The sequence below is a fragment of the Lingula anatina genome, chromosome 9 (assembly GCF_051362555.1).
Source record: "Lingula anatina isolate TDL-2025a chromosome 9, LinAna3.0, whole genome shotgun sequence".
In the NCBI taxonomy this organism is placed as follows: Eukaryota; Metazoa; Brachiopoda; class Lingulata; order Lingulida; family Lingulidae; genus Lingula; species Lingula anatina.
Genome location: NC_141775.1, coordinates 7,446,920 through 7,467,979, shown reverse-complemented (window position 1 = coordinate 7,467,979; position 21,060 = coordinate 7,446,920). Strand labels below are relative to the sequence as shown.

Sequence of the window (21,060 nt, the reverse complement as noted above, 5' to 3'; positions counted from 1 at the left end):
GCCCCCTCATTATTTTAAAGAATCAGATGTCTTCTGCCTAATCTCTGTGTTGTGTTACTCAGCAAGAACAAGGCAGGAAGATCTTGCGGAAAACAAAAGTTGGAAAGATACTGGAGGGATTAGATCTTTTAACCCCCATCGTTGAGGTATATCAGTTTAACTTGTCAGACAAACTTTTTTTCTCCATTTCCCTTTTTTTTTTGTTTAATGTTGAGGGTACTTGAATGTTCAAAGAGATATTGCAGATGTTGATGTCTTTTCACTTGTTTAATTTTTTTCTACAAATTAAGCTTGTACCTTATGTATTAAATTTTTGTTCATAGGCTCAATTTGGAGGTTGATTTTACATTTCAGTCAGCTTTTGGAGGCAACATGTCTTTTGTAAATAACACTGTAACAGTGAAAATGTTTTTGTTTTTTTTTTGTATCATAAATTATAAACTTAAATTAGAAGATATTCTACCTTTTAAAATATCATAATTATCCCCATAGAGTGACATTTGAGAAAGAAATTGGGAAAAATGTCATTGCATTTAGATGGAGACATTAGCCTTTATTTGACAGTAAAGTCTGCACCTTGGCAATGCTATGAGCCAGCCCTGAAAAAAGTCTGCCGTTAGCAAGGTCGTCAAAGGTCATAGAAGGCCAGGAGATTATTTTTTAACGTGTATCAGATTACAGCTTTCCAATCTGCTACTTGTTGATTTCTTGTATGTTTCAATCAGCTAGTTTAGTAACTGTGAAAATCCCTGTTATTTGTCAATTCCATTTCATTTTCAGCAGACATTTGTCACTGGTTTTATCTGCCTCTATTGAGGCATTGTCCACTGGTTTAGCGTCATTCAAGTCCCATACTTTCCTTACCACTGGGTCCATTGAAAGTGAGCGTCGAGGGGGGATACAGGCAGTGTCTGTTTAATTATGCCACAGACTTACACCTTTAATTGCGCATTTTACGCACCTGTAGTGGGTTTGAAAAGGGACCAGTAACGACACCCTGCCATATTATCACTCATTCTAAATAACGGAGCAATAACAACAAAACTAGAGGTACTTCTTCAGTGGGCCTATTCAGCTGTACCGGGGATTTAGAACTCGGTGACAGTTAGCACAAAAGTTACTTAATAACTCAATTTGTTGCGGCCATCCTGCCATTGTGGCTATGTTGTGGTAACCCAGACCCCTCAAGCATTGAGCCTACCTGGTAAAATTGAGCAAGTAATCACTCTTTTGTTACAGGGAATCCGTTAAGATTCACCGTTATCTAATAGTGCTCTGACAACCGTGATGTACTGAGTAAAGTTTTCAATGGAACTCTCCACCTTTATTATCTGTGATAAAGGGACCAATTTTCCGCCAATATTTACCAAGATGAGTGCAGATAAGGCCCATGAATGGTGTCTGAATGAAAGAGGGGTTTATAGTGTAAACACCGCCACCTGGATTTACTGTCACCCAACACTGTACTAACACTGCCGTTGTCACAGTCCGTGTGTCCAACGGAAAGCTCAGATTTCACTCCTTACCAAAAAAGAGAGAAAGTTAGGAAAATAAAAGAAACGTGCCAAAGTAGAATTGAGTCGAAGCAGGATGGTCTTACTATCATCCAACCCTAGACTAACTACACTGTGTGTGTGTGTGTGTGTGTGTGTGTGTGTGTGTGTGTGTGTGTGTGTGTGAAAAACTGTACAGGTTATATCTCAGTAAAGTTGGGCTTACTGAAAAACAGAGAAAACCAGATAAAAGATATTGGTTATTTGAATGGAATTATAGAATGGAAAATTTACAAACATTGTGATTTTTGTATCGTTAAAATTTTAGTTAAACACAAAATGGGGAGGGTGGGTAGGAATTAACATAAGAAACAAACAGAAACAGTATTTCTAAAGATGTTTGTATTCAATACAGATTAACGAAAAAGCATGTGCTTGTTTTTTTTTCTTTGAAAATGAAAAGGTGTGAATTAACCCCCAGCTTTGGTCTTCATTATTGATGGGAGTGTGGATGGAGGCTTGTCTTGTATTTCTGTGGCCGAGCAAAATTTTTATTGTATTTTGAAATAAGATGATTATACTTTTTGATAAATACAGAAACAAGCTGTCTTAAGAAGCAGGTTTTCAAGCATTTCATTTTATTATAATTTCACAAGTTGGGCGCCACCTGTCTCATAAAGAATATATTTCATTGAAAATTTTTAAGATGCTCTCATTCTCTTCAACCAGACCCTGTCATTAACTTGTCGGTATCTATAAATCAACAAAAATACACATAACACAAAATGATGATGGTCATTAAAATAAACAGGTGTTGACGTTTAGCATATGTTCTTAGTTCCCAGTAATAAGCAGGTGGTGAGTAATTGTGTGTGTGCGTGCACATTTGTGTGTGTGTGTGTGTGTGTGTATGTGTGTGCATGTGCATGCGTGTGTGAGTGCAGTTGTATCTGGCTACTGCTGAAGATGACCACAGTTTGATTTTTTAATCTGGAGAACTGGAAATCAGTATAGAAAAATGTAAGAAAGTATGGGCACTTGCAGATGGAAGAGGGAGGAGACAGGTGAAGTGGGGGGGGGGGGGGGGAGAGAGAGACAGGTGAAGAAAAAAGGGTGCGAAGATGGGCAGGTGAACAAATGTGGGCTAATTAATGGTTGGCTCGGTTCATTAATTGCATGCAGGTAGAGATAATTATATCATTATAACTTGCTTATAGAAAAGTTGAAATATTTGTTAAAGCATTACATCAGTTGTAAAAAGTAAAATCATTGAGAATCTTAGAATCTTTTTTTTTTATTCAGGGTGGGGGGCAGATGGAAAAGGGGGAGGTGCAGGTGAGAAAAGAGACAGGTGATGAGTTTTAGGGATAGTTATGCTTTTTTTCTTTTTTTCTTTTTTTTTTTTTTTTTGCAAACCATTACATTGATGGCAGCTCATTGCAGAAATGTTTAATGGACTAAGTAACTTAGTTTTCAAGTACCTGTAATTAATCTTGAGGGGTTTGTGTTAATAAAAGCCTCCACGATTGGCCAAATCACAAACTTGTATCTGGCAATTGCTTTGTCATTAGGATGCATCATGATGTGTGGTAGATGGAAAGGTGGAGGTGACATAAAACTATTTTGGTCTTTTGTAACAGAGCTGTCACAGTGTTCAGTATCAGTTTCTTGACATTGTGAGATGCTAGTATATATAGACTCTTAAGACCTTGACCTGGCCTCATGGGACCCATCTTCACAGGTTGTCTAATTACCTGTGATTATCTCACCATAGAAAACCAACCGAACAGTATGTGGCACACCTAAATATATTACATTCAGTGTGGCAGTGTTTTGACCACCAGAGCTGGCATGAATTTTTACTGCCTATAATGGTAAGCACTTAATTTAATTGTTTTTATACCAAAAAAATGTGGACTTACATAATCAGGAAAATAAATTTTTTTGAAATTCAACTAAGGATCATATTGATTACGTTTGCGGAGACATTGCCATTTGGTCTTGTGTGTTAGAGATTTCAGAGAATTTTCACAGTGCTTCTTGGTGTGTGTACTAGTATGTGTGCATGCGAACATTTGCATGTGCGTGCATTTGCGTATGTCTGGAAAGAACTGGGTGTAGGAGGTGGCACCTGTTGTTTTGATGGATGTTTCCAGGATTGTGTGACAGAATGCCACATATCTTTTATTGCAAATTCCTCTGCCATCTAAGAACAGCATTTATTAATCTACCATTATGAAATATCATCACATGGAGGTCCCCCGGCGTGATAAACAGAAAACTAAAAGATATGATGGCATATTCATCTTACATCTGTGCTCTTTGTTACTCCCTGTATCAAAAATAATTTTTTTTAGAGGTATTGTATTTTGGACTTCTGTATTAATTGTTTTTTTAAATGAATATTTGATATGCACCTTGCTGCTTCCCGCATTCAGGTGGGAATGGGAGGGGGGGACAAAGAAAGGTTTCTCTTTGTAAATTTGTTGGCTTTAAAAGTGATGGAATATCATTACATAAAGATGAAATTCTCTTTTAGGAATCAACTCAAAGCGATACCAGCAGACATTATAGGGTGGGGGCCCTACCGTTGAATGAATAGAAATTGAATTGTTATGGTGGTTTATTCTTGCTACATCTGTGTTCATTTGTTCAGTCTTGACGTAGAAAGTGATTAATGGTTTTTTAAGTTATTGAATGGAAAATTCACCTTGAATTTCCAAGGTTAAGGGTTCAATTTTCGACAAGTTTTCCAGAATACAACCCCTGTAAAGGTGTAGTATTAGTTGCTCTGATTCATAGTAGCTTCAAATGAGAGGACTCTAAGATATTAAATTGAATCACTGCAGACTTTTTTTTATGGTCAGTTGACAAAATTTTAACCAAATTAAGTCAATATATTGACAAAAGTAAAAAGAAAAGATTCCTGTGACCAAGATAAAAATGTGATAGAATGAGCATTGTCAGTTATTTTGGGGAGTGGGGGGAGGGGGGGGGATAAGGGGATGTTTGTGATTACTGTTGGGTCAACTAATTTGAGAAACCAGGAAGATTAAAAAGATAAATAAATAAAATAAATAAGCAAATCTGGGGCGGGGGGGGGGGGGGGGGTGTTGAATAGATCAAGCTCTTGAGAAAAAGCGCTTTCTTCAAATCTGAAATGTTAGGAAGTGGAACAGAATTCGAATTATTTAGCTCAATGAGATTGGTGATGCTCTAGATATTATTGGTCTTCTCAAGGGAGCAGAAACTACACATGCCCTTAAAGAGGTTTTTAAAAATTCAGTGCAACAGATTGTGTACATGTTCTCCCATTAATTAATCTCATGCTGAATTGATAACTCTTCTCGGTTCATTGGAACTAAATTACCACTCATCAATAAGTACCTGAAAACAAAATAAAAGTATCAGACATGCCATTGATACTCCACATGCATATTTTATGAGGCATAATTATTCCTGGGCTTCTTATTCTTTGCGTTCGTTTAGACTTTTCAGGCTGCAGAATCTCCTTATTGAAGATCAATGCACGAAGTCATCCCAGTGAAAAGGATGTTGATTTAGAAATCCATTGTTTAGAACCGTTTGTCTCGTAAACATTGATCTTAGTACTATCAATTAACCTTCTATTTTTATTTCCCGTCGAACACTCAACAGTCTGAGGGAGAGAGAGAATGCCTGTGTTTCTTGTCAACAATTGGGACATTGGAAGTTATTTTTTATGATGGGAGGCTTTCTTTTGATGGGAAAGATGCAGTTGTCTATGCAAAACAATAACCCAGTTCTTGATAACTATATAAATCTAGCTATATGTTTGTAATTGTTTTATTCAGATAGGTGTATATATATATGTATATTTAATTTACGAAAGGTGAAATGAGATATTTTCATAATAGATTTCTTCAGTATTTAGTTCAATAGATTGACCTTATTGGGATAGGTTTAACCAACAAGGTAAGGAAAAATAGAAGAGTTATCTTAGTGGCCAAAAGATGTGCAGACCTAAAAAGAAAGATTGGAATGGAGTTTTCAATTCGAACAATGCTTCCTTGCCATCTCATTTCAAATATTAAATCCTTAAGGATCCCAAGTTAATAATTCAAAAGATTTGCCTGTCATTATGGTATTTAAGCAAAAGAAATGTGAAAAGGGTTTTTTTTTTGTGAAGACGCAATAAAAGAGCCCAGTGATAAGGTACATCATTGCATTATAGCTTAAGTAAAAAAAGACTTCTTATAGAGAAATAAATCCCCACATTTTTGCTCTCTGTACTGGTGACTACCCATTCCTGCAATAACTTCCCATCTTAAAATTTTAGTTAAAAAAGAGCACGGAGAAAGGGTGATGTGATAAACTTTGCACAAATCCACAAAATATTTCCCAGTGTACTTAGAAAGGTCACAAGAGGCAAGGAGTGAGGTACAGTTGCATCAGGACACTTAAAATCTTAGCAACGGTGAAAGCAGACGTCACCATAGTCAGAAGATTTATCTTTGGCTGATATTCAGAAGGGTTTCATCGGTTTTGATCGTCTTATCTTAAGCTTTGTGCGACGGTTTCGCTCCATATTATCCAGCTTCTAGGCCAATTGTATTGCAAGCATGATAAAACAATCATCGTGTAATCAATCTGTTGGAAAAACTTCAATTTTATCATGCCGACGCTCTGGGCTCTTTTTACCTCTCACAATTGACACCTGGACATTTCCATCAGAGAAAAATTTATCAGGGTTTCGTTGAGCTTATCTCTTTCTTTCTTGAAAACTGGCAGAGAATTAATTGTCAACTTTTCTATTTTCGATGACTGTCCTAGAGTACAGACAAATAAGATGGGCATATTGCCAGTAGCTGGTTAAGAACCTTTTGACAGAAAGTGTCGGTTTTTCGTTCATGATTTATAATAGGGATATGCTGTGAAATTGGTTTGGTTATGGTAAATATTGTAGAATGTATTTGAATTTTTTTCTTTTGAGTTTGGCTATGCCAGGGTGGGAGGGGAGGGGGTTTAAGGTGATGTACCAAAGAATAATTTTGAAAAGATGGGCAAAATGATAGCTTTATTAGGTTTTAAACAAAAATACTTTGTTTGATAAAGTAAATGTACCAGGTCTGCTATGAGGCATCTAAAATCCCTGTGTTATACACATTTTATTTTACAAAGTAAAAATATAAGTACATATCGAAGATTATCCTTCAACTCCAAATTATGTCTGCATTTTATATTGTATAAAGTCAATTTCTACCAAATTGAATTCAATCATAAGCCTACATGAAGTCAACTCTAATGCATGTGAAAATAAAGCAATAAGAAAAAACTCCCTCTTCCATTATGACTTAATAATAATGTACAAATCAACAGTACAAGAGCGTGAGTATTAAATTTTACTAGTACTTCATCAATGAGTTGTAACACCCCATGGGGGATTCTACACTGTATGATATACTGATGAATATAGAGAATACGATTTCAGGTGTGAGGAAAATGGTTAAAAGAAACAAAGTCAAAAATATTTTGTAAATATGAACTCCTCCTGAGGTAAGCTTTTGTGCATAATAACAAAGTCAATCAGTTATTGTTCTCATGAAAATAAGCATAAAATTTATTAAAGAGACATGTAAACAGAGACGGGAAGAAAATGCTCCCGAAAAGCACATTCTTTAGATGACATCTGTTCGCTCACAATGATGGTTGACTTAAAGAAATGCCGTTATCACAATATTACAACAAAAGGCAAAAAATCATATTTTTCAAAGCTCATCTTCTCAAAATAATTGAATTAAATGGAAGAGTAGAGAATAAAGTCTTCGTGGGATAGCACCTTCTTTTCAGAGTTCCTAATTTGACATTACTTCTCTTTGACTTGCCCTCAAAACTAACTGAATGTCGGTGTTGACATTAGACTCTGGCTTTTCTGCCGAATTGTGCGGCATGTAAGATGAACTGCATCACTAGTATCAATGGCTGCCATTCAAGCTCGATGACCGTAAGGAGTGGGGGGGAAGGGGAAGATCGTCTCAATAACAGGTCCTTTTGTTCTAGGGTAAACTTTCTCCTTCTTCTGTTTGAAGAGGTACACGCTGAATATCGCTTGACAAAAAAAGTCCCGCTCTCTCTCCCTCCCTCGGTGGCACAGTTATTTCATCTCCAATAAAGGCGAAAACCTGAGGAGAAGCCACGCGGGACAAAAGAAAACATGACTCTGCCAACTCCACTATGACACTACGACAACCCATTTCTATATCAAATCAAACAAATAAAATAAAGATCGGATTTCAGTTAGCCCTAGTAAAATAAACAGGGGAAGAATCAGGTGGCTGATGGAGACAAGTCAGACAAGGGGTGCAGCTGATGTCCCCTCATGACACCCATGGTCCCCTCATTCACCTGCTCAGATCCTCTACTGACTTCTTAAGAAAGAAAAATTGCGTGCAGGGGTAATGTTAAACCCTGTATATGTAATTTTCAGCGTTAGTAGCATCAACAGGCATCAATTATTTGAGGGATCTCAAAGTGTATGTGCACCTTTTTGTGATGCTGAATGTTTTTAATCAGTAATATGTGAATTAACTGTCACCGAGTCTGATAACTTCCATGAAGTCTCATCTGTTCAATAGAATCATCTCTTTCTGGTTGACTAATGAGCATGCCTGTATGTTTGTTTAATGGCAAATTATGTGCCCTGCTTAACTTTGTTGTGTCCATATATCTAACTTTTTGACATTTGACTTTTAAACTTGATAAAAACCCAATTAATTGCCACTCGTCTGTTTAGGCTAAGCTTTTATAGTTGGTAATGGAATAGTCTACCCTGTCTAACTGATATGTAATGGTAATTATAAACCATGCTCATCGCTGTTGCATCTGTGCACCTGTAAACGTTGTCGTTTTGTCCCGTGAGCCGAGAAGCGTCACTCTCTTTGTGTTAACACGGTAATTGGAGAAGGGTCTTTGAAGAGGTGCTATACCTGTCTGTACTGGTAGTCTATAGAGTTAATGGTGTGTTACTATCTTATCTTTCTGACATCTTGTAACCGTATGCGATATGGGGGCTTTTTCTTTGTGTTCACTCTCTCCGAGGCTTCCCATAGGAAAACTAGGGGGGTCAGCGTTGAACGACCTCTGATTCAAGAATAAGGCTAGATTTTCTTGGCGTGGTTAAAGAAAAAAAATTTGTGGAACATCTTCTTGCATGGATTACTTAAAAGTGTCTCGTGTTATGATATTTTGTATTAATCTTGTGTAAGTATCACAAAGTGGCAGTCACTTATTTAATCTGCCTTGAAAGAAGACACGTGGCATATGACTGAAAAAAATGCAAATAAAAATATATTTAAGAAAATTGCTACATTTAGTATTATTGCCTTTTGAAATTTTCTGTAGACTTTGATAAAATGGGCTTTTTATGGCTTTTTGGGTTAATAAAAGGATTACATTCATACAAAAGAATTAATTATAAGTAATTACACTTCATGCAGACTTGTTTATCATTCCTTTTAGTGCAAATTGATTTTTTTCCAAATAGATGTGTCATTTGATACTAATTATTGCTGTACTTTGTTTACTGATTCTTAAATGGAAATAAAAAAGTGGATGTTTGAATGCTTTCATTAGTGCCCTCTCAATTGCTTATTACAATAACTATTTTTGAAAAATGAAAAAGTGATACAAGCTAATGCAAATGAAACCAGATATGCAAAATAATTTGAGACCTTGAGCACATCAGGGATATTTTTGTCCTCATATTCAGAGACGTAGCTTTTTAACTTCCACCATGCTTACAGATTGTATCAATGATAAAGTTAATTAATGGGGGATGTTTGTGTTAGAATGATCAAGTACTAGTAATACCTGCATTATTGAAGTCAATATGTTAAGATGAGAAAAGCTACAAGTGCAACCGTTTCCCATGATCAGCGTGGAAGTGATTTTTTTCTTCTCAGGCAGATACCTGAAAATAGACAAAAGAGTTAGAAAAAAATTGTTACCAGCAGGTGCGCATCTTTCTAACAGATAAGGAAATAAATGGGCATTGTGATATAAACAGCATGGTATTTGACCACAAATTTCATGCACCCTTCTTGTGGAAATGAATTTTTTATTAAGATTTCTTGTTTTAGTTAATCCCACTCCCCCTAACCCTCAACTACTTGGATACGAACTGAAGAGATTTTGATATTTTTAAAGAAATTGTTCACAAAACATTTCATGGGGAATAAAATTGATCAGTTTTGTTTGATATTTTGGAGTTATTACCATATTTGAAAGGCAGACAGTACCTTTTTGATCCATCCTTATACAATAGGTTTTGTGAAAAATCGTTCTGCTGGTATCAGCTCAGCTTGTATCAGTGTCATCATGGTCACCCTTTTCTTCTTAAGAGCCAAGAGGAAGACAACTAAAGCCAATCAGAGCAGAAATCTTTGATGTTTTTACATGTTTTGACTGGGGTAGGAAAGCTTCGTCTTGCGTTTAGAAATGATACAGATGTTTTGCTGATGTCTTTGTATTGAAATAGAACTAACTTTTTGTGTAAATTTGAGTAAATCTTTTAAGTTTAAAAAAGGTAACCAATAAAAGGACAATTTGAAATCTATTTCCATGTTTATACACATTTTGCTACAAAACCAAAAGTTCAGTTGACATTTATAGCAGATGTGTTTATTTTTGGGGCATTATCAAGGGTGAAATTTTACACTTGTGTAAAAAAAACCTGACTGAATAGCAGAATCCACTTCATGTCATCCAAGTTTGCTCACATTTTTCTGTTTTCATGGATAAAAAACAACTCGGGACTCTTCATTATGCATGTTTGTTTTCAAGTCATCACGTTCATGTGCGAAAGTTATCTTTTTGTATAAAAACTCCTTAGAGATATTTCAAGCCAATGTCATCCAATTTTGTCCCCGTGTTATTTCTGTTTTCATGGCTGACAGTCGATCCACGTCATCAGGGCAGACGTGTTTGCTCCGGGGTCATCAAGATGTGCCGAGATAATCTTCAGATTATCGCCTCCCTGCTTTTCCCTCATGTCTCTTTGTAATGTTATCTTGATGCAAACACTTCAATATGGAGTCCAGCCCATCCCAGCTACACTTTCCATTTTGCTCCAGCATTATCACTGTGTTTGTCCTGACACAGATAAGGATTCGTCTTTAATGTAGGGATGTTTGCGATTAACATCCATCTAGTCTTAGCGAAGTTGTGGCATCTGGGGCCTAAATTTAGGTTATTGTTATCGCTAGTTTTCTGTCTGTTTATCAATGAATTTTAGATTTGTTTGGTGTTGCTTCTGTAAAGGCTGTAAAATATTTTATAATTATGTTTTTATGAAATAAGTGTTTACTTGTTTGATGTATCTTACTCAAAGAACGTGGAAGTTTTTTTTTTTTTCGGAAATACCTCTCTGTATTTGAACAATTATAATACTTTTTCTCTAAGTTTCTCTAAGCTGTCTTGAAAAGTGTTTAAATTTGTTTTGCCAATCTTATTACCCTTTTAATTAATTTTCTAACAGTCATGTTGTTTTTAATCATTATCCCACAGTTGGCGCTTCAAACAATAGGATAATTGCACTTGCATTTTGCTGACGTGCTCGCCTGTATTTTCTCACCCTTCACCACGTTCCGAACAAAATGCCCTACTGTTTGAAGCTCCAACTATGCGATAAACTTGTCTTTTCTTTTGGGATACGACTAATCGTCGCCTGCTATATGCAACATAAAAGAGCAAATTATATCTTGGCTTTGCCTCAATACAACGCGCTTGTATGTTGCATATAGTGGTGGACTCCTGTTGTAACTAGTATTTAGGCACCAGTTGAAATATAAAGATTGTCAATCGTTTTGATTCCTGTGATAATCAGTAGTCTAGGATTCTATATGCTGGCTGACGAGCATCCGCATTGAAAGGTACAATCAAAAGATTCTGTCAGGGGATTGGCACTCAGAAACAGGGCATCCGCTCTCTCTCTCTCTCTCTCTCTCTCTCATTAGTCTCTGTTGGTGGAAGAATCTGATGTCACAAAATATAAGGACAAAAACCAAAAAAAATGCATAGATTTGTATTTAGGATAAGGGATTATGGGGAAAAGACAAGATTATCTTCTTTATGATATGTGTGTCTAACTCTGATATCATTTTTTTTTCACATTGTAGCATTCATTGATTTCATTCAAAGTGCCATTATTCTAAGTTTCTGTGGGAAGTACACTGATGTGGTCATATATTAGAAGATGGTAGTCAGTTTGGTATTTTTATCTTTGTTTGAAATAAAGGTATTTCTAATCCAGGAGCTAAAATGGTTGATTTGGTGGTTTGTATAAGAGAAAATCATGTATCTCCAGTGCGACATGATTTTTTGTTATACAGAGATACTAACTGTAACATGTGTCAACTTGCTATTTGTGTCTTTGTATAAAATATATGGGTCTTTCAATCGTGTCCTGATATTGGTTTAGGACCCATTGTACACAGGATAAACTCGGGATTTTCTGCTGTTTGTGCAGAGATGTGCAACGTCTGTTGTGGCAACTTCCCCATTTGTTTGACAGTTGCTGGATCTGATCTGCTTACGGGAGAGAGAAATGCCTCTTCATTTTAAAGATCTCCTTGCGCTCATTTTTACACTGCGGCTCTCACAGTATTTGACTGTGACGTGAATTAGTCTTTGTGGACAAGAGAGATTCCTTTTCGTTTGTCATATCGCCATGGTGTCATGCTACCTTAGTTTCATTGTGTGTGTTAAGGTGCAAGAAGAGCAGAGCGTATCCTTTACACTTATCACTATTGCAATCACTATAATTTATTGCTAAGGACATTTATGTATCATTTCCATTTTAATGTCCTCATATTCCAAGATAAAATAATTTAATAAAACTAATAACAATAGAAATTGAGAAATGAATAAAAAAATGAGGGAGAATTCTAATTTCATTCTATCAGTATGCTTCTGTCAATATCTGTTTGGTTTATGATAAAAAAGATTCCACTTTTTGTCATAAGAAGGTTATCGGAAAGATGTTCCCATGTAGCTAGGGGTTATCTGCAACTGCCAAGGATAAACACAGGTTATAATTGATTGTATTTTATTCATTCTTGACACCATCATTATCATCCTGGCATGCTTGTGTAACCTCTGAAGAAAAGTCTCCTGTCTCCATCTTCATGGGAATAATTTCGCCTTAAGACCCTACCTCCCTGTGTGTTTTATACCCCATGTGCGTCTGGGGTGTTCATTCTGTCATTCAGGAATAAAGTAATTTTAAATGTGTATGTTTAAGCTTAGAGTAGGTACTTGATTGAAATGACAAAACATGAGTAAATACAATTTTTGCAGATAAAATAATCCCTCATCATTGTACTACTACTGAATATTGGTATGTTAGAAAGGGGGGGGGGGTAAGAAAAAGGGGGAGGGGGTGTAAAAAGGGGAGGGAGGGGGACTAGAGACAGGGGGGATTGGTTTGTTGGGAGAGAGGGCACTTAAAAAGAGTAAACTCAGAGAGACATGAATGAATTATTGAAAAATTTTGAAGATAATCTATAGTGAGTCATGTAGTTAGATAAAGTAAGAGATGAATGAAAAAGATGGATCAAAATTTGGAAAAAGAAACAGTTATCTAAACATATAAAACAGGTGCAACATCTCAAAACAAAATTACCCAAGTACCCACCAGTATTAATGAGTCATTCAAAGTTTAAAAGAACTCAGGAAATTAAAAGGTGTTAATTATCATACTTTTAAAAGCAAGGGGGGTAGGAGGAGAATTGGAGAAGGGGACATAAAAGATAGATGAGATTGTGCAAAATTGTAATATATTAATTCTAATCTACATCAATAAGGTACCAGTAGACCCCCTCCCAAAATCTTGCCATTTCCACAAACAGCCAAACAGCGCCCTTTTAACCATTTGTTTGCACTGACAGAAGATCCCCTGCCATAACTATTTAACCAAGTCTTTTAATGGCGTTGTCACCAAAGTTGTTTACACTTTCTACCATAATTCCCTCAAAGTGGAAGCACGGAGGGGATTACACAATACTGATCGGACATCGTAGACAGTCCAAATTTTAGAGGAGGTCCTCGGTCCCCATTGTCACTGGTCCATTAGTTGACAATGGAGAATCGTTGGCGTAGAGCGACAGACGACATAATAGATCCACCAGGGGGATACGCCGTCACCTGGCTAAACAGACTCTGTAAATATGGTTTTCAATAAAGGATGAGGGGCCTGTTAAACATGGCCACACAAAAGGGGTTGAATCTCCGTGATAGTTATGAAAACATTCCCCCTGTGTCAACACATGGTTTGTTAAATACTTTCATCGGTTATGTCATTTGGCATAATCGTTTAAAACTCTGAGTGGGTGTGGGAATGTATATAGGCATTTGATGACCTGTTTAACCAACCAAAATTTCCACATTTGATCTTTTATTTTCCTGTTGCATCATTTGGTTGTATAATTTGATCTTTTATCGGAGAACTTGAAAGGTGTAAGATGGAAAATTCAACCAATGGTTCCATTGATCTTATTATTCACAAGTTACATCATTGGGTACGTAATATGTGCAGTGTTTTTGGAAAGTGTGAGAAAAACAATTAATAGGGATGGACTTTCCAATTAAATTTTCATATGATCTTTAATCGACCAGCTTCCTAGCTCATCCAGTGTTATAGATATCAAAGCTCTGAGCTTTTAATAAGGAAATTAAAAGTTGCATGAAATACGCCTCGTGGGCATTAGTTATCTGTAATCCCATTTACTCATTTGGCAAAAACTCATTTGGCAAAAACTGCCAATGAAATTGGATAAAAAATTTAAATAAGATAAATATTTCTGTCAATTTCAATTCCAATGAATTTTCAGTAGTCCACTAAAATTTTGTAATTATTTATGTAAAATATTTCTCTCTTTTTTACAACATCGCTTCAATATGTCATAGGATACCACTGATTTATCTTGCGTCAAGAAGGAAGACATGTTTTGGTCTCGAGTTCTTTGCCTGAACCGACCCATGGGAGTAAAGCTTCACTGCATCTTCCTAATGGACAGTCTTACTTTTTTTTTTTTTCGTCAGTTACACCCATGAGCAGTTAACAAGTCTTGCTCCTCATGTGATATTTTATGTACTAATATTTTCCCCCGATTGATCCTCCGTCCTTCCATTGATTGACATGATTAATTAATTCTTCCATAATCTAGTCTTTGGACGGCGGGGGTAAATGCCAACAATGAGACCTACGAGCTGTGAAATTGCTTCTACTTGAGCAGACAAAGGAACGCAATTGACATGTTGTTAAGGGAATATTTACTGTTAGGGTTGACATGTGAGGGTAGATAGTTGTCCCCCTATGGCCATCCCTGACGCCTCCTTAGCAGCACAGTTATGACAATTGGCCAATAACTTTGTAAATTAATCTAGTCTCAGTGCAAATTTGTCATATTTTTCTCTTGCTTTATGTACTGGTAAGAGAGGAAGTGAACCTTGACATTGGAATATATATAACAATGTTATATATATTCCAATGTCTATAACAATGTTAGTTTATTTTATTTCTTATGTATTATTTTTTTTGGCTCAGTTTTATGCAGTTTTTGATTCGTGTTAAGTATGCTTTTATGGTTTCTTACAGTGTAATCAAACTGTCTTGAAATGATAATTATATCCATTTATTTGTTTATAAATTACTTGTACTCAGATAAGTCACTACTGTATATGCTTTTTTCAAAATTAGAACTTGTTAGGTACTCATGCTCTCTTTTTATTATGTTTGATAATCATGAAGAAAATAATTTTAAAAAATTAAAATTTATCAGGATCTTATCTTGTCAACATATTCTTTACTAAGCACAAATTCTCTCTTGACAGCATAACATACAAATTAGAAAATTTAGGAGGGGTTCATACAGGGTGTGTGTGTGTGGGGGGGGGGGGGTATTTTGGCCAACACCTTACCAGGCACTCTCAATGAATTTAAAGCTCCGTACACCCAGATGTAACACCTGTTGATAAAACTAACACCTAAGAATTCTAGAACATAATTTTGCCTCAAATTTACCCTATTTAATATACACCATGTGTTGTCCAATGATAAAAGCTATAAGACAGTTATTGAGAAAGAGATGGCTCTTACAGAGAGAGACTCTCAGCAGATGGTTGAGTTTTCCATATCTCATATCTCGGGCCAAATTAAACATCTGCGCAATTCTACACCATCTCTTTTTGTGTACCCTTCTTCTATAAAGTTAATATCTAAGTATACAAATTGGTTGAATGGGTTTTAATATGCAGGAAATTACATTGACAAGAGTAAAGTAGATAAAAGGCTGTGTGTATATGTAGCTAAACAAATTCATTAGTCTCACTTAGCTTGGATGGCCGAGATGGTATCTTCTACCTAACACAGCAAGCCACTTAGAATTGCTCTTTAATTGAAAAGCTGTAACAATTTTGTTTTTTTAACTACAGTGCGCATTACGTGTAAGGAAATTAATGTCATATTTGTTTTTGTGCATCTGTCATAAAACCATTCTCAACTCAAGGTGCATCCCGTGCGTTTTCTTTGGGAGGAAATTTAAACTTGTCTCGCCAGTTGTGAAACGTGTGTCTCTCCAAGTTTGTTTCATCAAAGGAATTGCTATCAATGATAGTCTCTGTGTTTGTGAAGAATCCACCCAAGAATATAACTGTTTTTAGACCCTGTCTATTTTATCTATTTGGAGATTCAGTAATGCTAGGATCATAAATGTCTAACACTGGTGTTTGCGTAGTCTTTATCAAGCTTAATGGAGTGCGTATTTATCATTATGAATCGCTGAAGATTGGATAAGGAGACTGCATGTATGATTCTAGGATACTCTGTGTTTGTGTGTGTGTGTGTTCGTAGTGGGTCGTAGAGCGTCGTCTGAACAAACGGGGGTCTTGATTACTCATCGGAGCTACTCATGATAAATATATGCTTGATGAATTTACTGCTTTGACAGGTGGGAAGAAGACAATAATATCGCAGCAGGGACGCGGCTTAAACAGTTATTTACAAAGTAGCTGGATTTTTTTTTTATTTGATGTATTCGCTGTTAAACTGTTGCAATGAGGAAGCGGGTCGTCAACTTTGATACCTTCGCTTGGTTTCGGAGATTGCAGGACAGATTCTTACTAGGTACTATTTACTTTATTTATTTTATTCATTAGTATTTTTTTGTTAAATTTTAAAGATTTTGTTTTTTTAAGAAACTGTCATTTTCATTGTATCTGGATGTTGTTAAATATGTTAGAGTGACACATTGTTATTAAAGATTAAAGTATTAACATCTTAAAAGTTTGTTAAGCCACTTCAGATTTCATACCAGAATTAGAAATGATAAGAAAATTTAAAAAGTGATCACAAAAGATATATTTTCAAAAGTCACATTAATTCCCAAGGTGCTTGATTTAACATTTATTATATATTGCACTAAACAGAAAAGGAAAGAAGGAAAAAAGTCAGTTTTACTGATGCTTAGGTTTTACTTGAGAATGAAGTCACCCAGTCCGTCACAGTTAGAACCGACATCGTATAAATTTGTTTAGGAACCTTCAACTTAAAGATATATTTTAACCAAGGTGTCAGCTCCACTAGCTGCCTCTTGTTTGACGTCTTCTCTGTGTAACATGTCCTAACTCAGTGTAGAAAAGTGATATAAGCACAGGCGAGGCAATTTAAGACGGCAGTCTGTTTGAGCGTTACAAAGTCTGCTGGGACAGAGGGTTTCCGTGGTAACGGCAAAAAAACAAAGATAAACCATCAGCCCAAGGATGTATTCTCAGGCCTAATTAAGTCCACATGAGTCTGCCAAGCTGAGGGGGGTAAGGTGCCATTTTTAACAGTCCCTGGTTGGTGGAAATTGAAAAAGATCTAAAAGTACAGAGGATCATCTTTTTAAACAAAGTGGAAGGGTGGGACTGGAGCTTCAAGACTAGAAGCCTCTTTCACAGAGGTTCTTTTTTTCTATTTGTTGCATTTTTTCTTAAATTATTATTATGTGATACAAAACAAATGTTGATAACATTGAAATTCAGTCTGACATTTATCAGCACAGTTCTTCATTTATCAAAAAGGTAAAGTAAATAGAAAGAAAATAACACTGTACAAAAACATATGAAAATCAGAAATATATATCATAGTAATGTTTAAAACTTTGTCATATTTTCCAAGTTGCAAGATAGATAGAATGTTTATATACAAATTTTTTTGAACAAGTGAGCAGTAATAACATATTCACACATATTTACACTGAAAGAAACAAATTTCATTAAAGGAAGGAAGTGTCTAGCAACTAGTATGCAAAAGTACTGTATTCTGAACAAATTTGACGTAAGACGTTTTAACATCAAGCTTAGGAAGTGCAAACTTGACCTTGGTAACTTTGGCAATTAAAAGTCCTGTCTTTTGAGCACAAAACATTTCAGCAGTGCACCTGGAAGTAAGTGCTTAACCTTTGTTACCTTGGCAATCGGAAGTCTTGGGGTGCGTTCACAATGGAACTATCGTACGAGGGAGATTGATCCAGCTCAGTATCATACTTTCATTGTGAACACACCCTTGGTTATGTAGGAGAAAGCATATGTTATCCCTTATCTCCCCCACCCCCAACCTCCACCCCTCCCATTTTTTCCAACAGCTTAGCCCGAGATAACGCTATGATGCCAAATCTGATGGGGTATTGCAATCAAGGATCTATTTCTTGAAATTTATACAGTAATAGTTTCTGTGAAAACCACCCTTATGGTGACGAGAGGCAACTAAAATGCAGGTTTGCGGCAGAGGGTAGGAAGGCAATTACCCGATCCTGCGGCAAGTGGTTGAATTTAGCTTCCCATGCACCACTTCAAAGTGCCATATGGTGGAAAAAAAACTAAAGTATCATCTTTTTAAACATAATAGATTAAAAAGATGATAGGTCAGTGAAAAGGCTAATGTAGCTAGTTTGGGGAGTTTTTTCTTCTGGCGAAGATCAAAGCGTAAAGACAAAAGCAGCCTTTAAGCAAAGAAGAGGAATAAATTTTCACGGCCACTGCAACTGAAGAATAATGATAAAAATGTCTGTCACTGGGAAAATTTACTGATCACATGTGCCAGTTGAAATTATTGCATTTTAGACTGTCTGTGTCTGTAGCAGAAAAATAATAATTGATAAGACTATTTGGCCCTTTTTTTATTTAGAAATAAATCATATTTCCCTTGAATGATGGCTTGATCTTCATTTGATATATGCCTCTGTATAATAATTAAACAGTGGTATTCTGATATGATGGAATAGTTGGCTTAATTGCTAACTGTTAATGTTGTAGTGGGTATTCTGTTTTATTTAACAGGGTGGATTGATAAGAAAAGTAGGATAATGGTAGTGGAAAAGATTGCCAGGGGTGGGTGGGGGGGGGGGGAGTTTGAGGGAGATAGAGGGGTAGAGGGGAAAAGTTGTTAATAAAGTAGAGTTATGTATGACTGTTGTGTATATGACATCTTGGTCTCTCAATCTTGGTTTTCTCTGCATTCATGGGGGTAAAATAATGCAACTTGTATCATCACTAAGGTTATTTTCTATTAGTCTCATTTAATAACTTATTTGATGTTTTTGATACACTTCTTAGCCATACTGCAACACTAATATTAATCTCTTTTAGAATATCATTTTCTCGTTTATCATTTGAAAAATGAAGTTCCCTTTTTCAAGCCATTTAACAGTACAGAGAGTCTCCTTTTTGTAAATATATCTTTTTACACCAGACATTGTTTAAATTTCCTCATTCTTACACATCATCATGTATGGAAGGGAAGGCTTTTAAAATCATTGGAAGAAAAAAACAGGCATAGACAATCTGTCGTTTCTTGCAAACATCAGAAACATAAACTTAGAGAGCAGATGCGGCTGACACTCAGCTTTTTTCTGCAAAGTTCTGTGGGAAAATTGCTGAAGATGCCTTTCTGCAAGTGTTTGCATTGTCAGTGAGAGTGGTAAAACAAGTGGCAAAAAATGCAGCAAAGATAGCAATTCCATCAGCATTTGGGTTGTAACTATCAGTTGTGGGAAAAGGATTCTGACTACCATGTTGATTAAATTTACATTGTCACCGAGAGGGAAAAATGAGGAAAAAATTAATAAAACAAAAATGATAGTGATATTGATGTTTCATTGGACGGGATTCATTGGTGGGAATTTTAATGATGGGACCATGTTGCTCAAGTTTGCATTGTTCATGAGATAGTAATTTTCATTAATATTTTTTTGATTACTTAACATTGATGATAGCAAGTTTTTTCTATAGGTTTTGATTATAAGATACACAAGGTCATGCCAGATTAACCTGTTACAAAAAAAAAAAAGGTTTAGTAGCAAATAGTAAATTAAAAATGCCACTCCTTTGTAATGGTTTCTATGCATAGTCTCATCCAATGGTCATTGTTCGGACCATTTCATCAGGGGACAACAAAAGGGGTTTTGGGGTAAGATTGTTGGTTCAAGTGTGCACCTCTTTCTGAATTCAAAACCAGAGTGAAATAAAAAAAAATTAAAAATATTCCAAGAAAAACTTGAGATTCTTTTGCAGCTTTTGTTTATGTGTGATGCTTTCATTGGAATCGTAGGAATTGCAGGCGTTCTGTATCTGGATATGAACAACAAAAATGCCAAGACTTGTCTTAATTCATTTTACTCCCCTTTTTGGAGCTTGCTTTGGGATATTTTTTGTAGGTATATTGTGAAATTTAGACACATTTATAGGAACTTTCTCATCCATTTTTTTTTTTTGTCGACTCCTGCAAATCATTCACAGTTTTACTTAAAAGCAGTTTGTCAGTATTATATTCCAAGCAAACCAACTTAAATTTTTAGTGATTTCTTTGGGGGAGTATTGTAGTAGATTGATTCTGTTTGATAGGAAGTCTATAATGATGCTTGCATGCAGTATTCAAGTTCCATGTTTACCAGCAAAAATGATAACCAAAACTATAAGATGTAAAAAGAAGAAAAGGGAAAAACACACCTTAAGTTGGTCGAAAAGAGTGGAAAAGTAAAAAGAAAAAGAAAAAAAAAGAAAAAAAATTGCCAGACAGACACCAGAAGTTAACAATATAAAACAGAAGACAGAGAACCACTTGGCTGAACCTTGAGATGAACTCTGATGATTGAAACCCCATAAAAAACACAAGACAATGTCAAAAAAATGGGAAAACTGATGCCGATTGAAATTAGCCCCGATGCCAGATAAAAGTGACATCGCTGATAGTAGCAACAAAATGGCAGATGTACCCAACCATGACTCTTCTATTGAATTAAATTTCACTTTGACTATAACTCAGAGTAATTGAATAGATAATTTTTTCTGCTGGGCCAGTGCCATCGCAGTCATGGAAAGATTGTTTTCATTGAAAAATTGTGTATCTTTGTTTTATCTGTATAATCAATTTTAGCAGTCTACAAAAACAGATAAAATATACATTTCAGTGAAAAGAAAGTGATACTATAATGGAAAATGGAATTTGTGTGTTTGTTTCAGTTATCACAGTGTAGATTTGTGCAGGGCTACA

At 35.8% G+C, this 21,060-nt stretch overlaps 1 protein-coding gene across 2 annotated transcripts in view; it reads left to right on the top strand.

The window, feature by feature from the left end:
• LOC106161219 (histone-lysine N-methyltransferase MECOM) overlaps positions 1–21,060 on the top strand; it is a 94,645-nt gene that overhangs the window by 10,593 nt on the left and 62,992 nt on the right. The window contains exon 1 of one of the 2 annotated variants that reach the window (XM_013538101.2): positions 16,569–16,653. The exons of the other annotated variant lie outside the window; for it this stretch is intronic. Coding sequence (XP_013393555.1) covers positions 16,584–16,653 — 70 coding nt within the window. The 5' untranslated portion in view covers positions 16,569–16,583. Of the gene's footprint in view, positions 1–16,568; positions 16,654–21,060 lie in introns of those variants that run through there. 2 annotated transcript variants of the gene reach the window in all.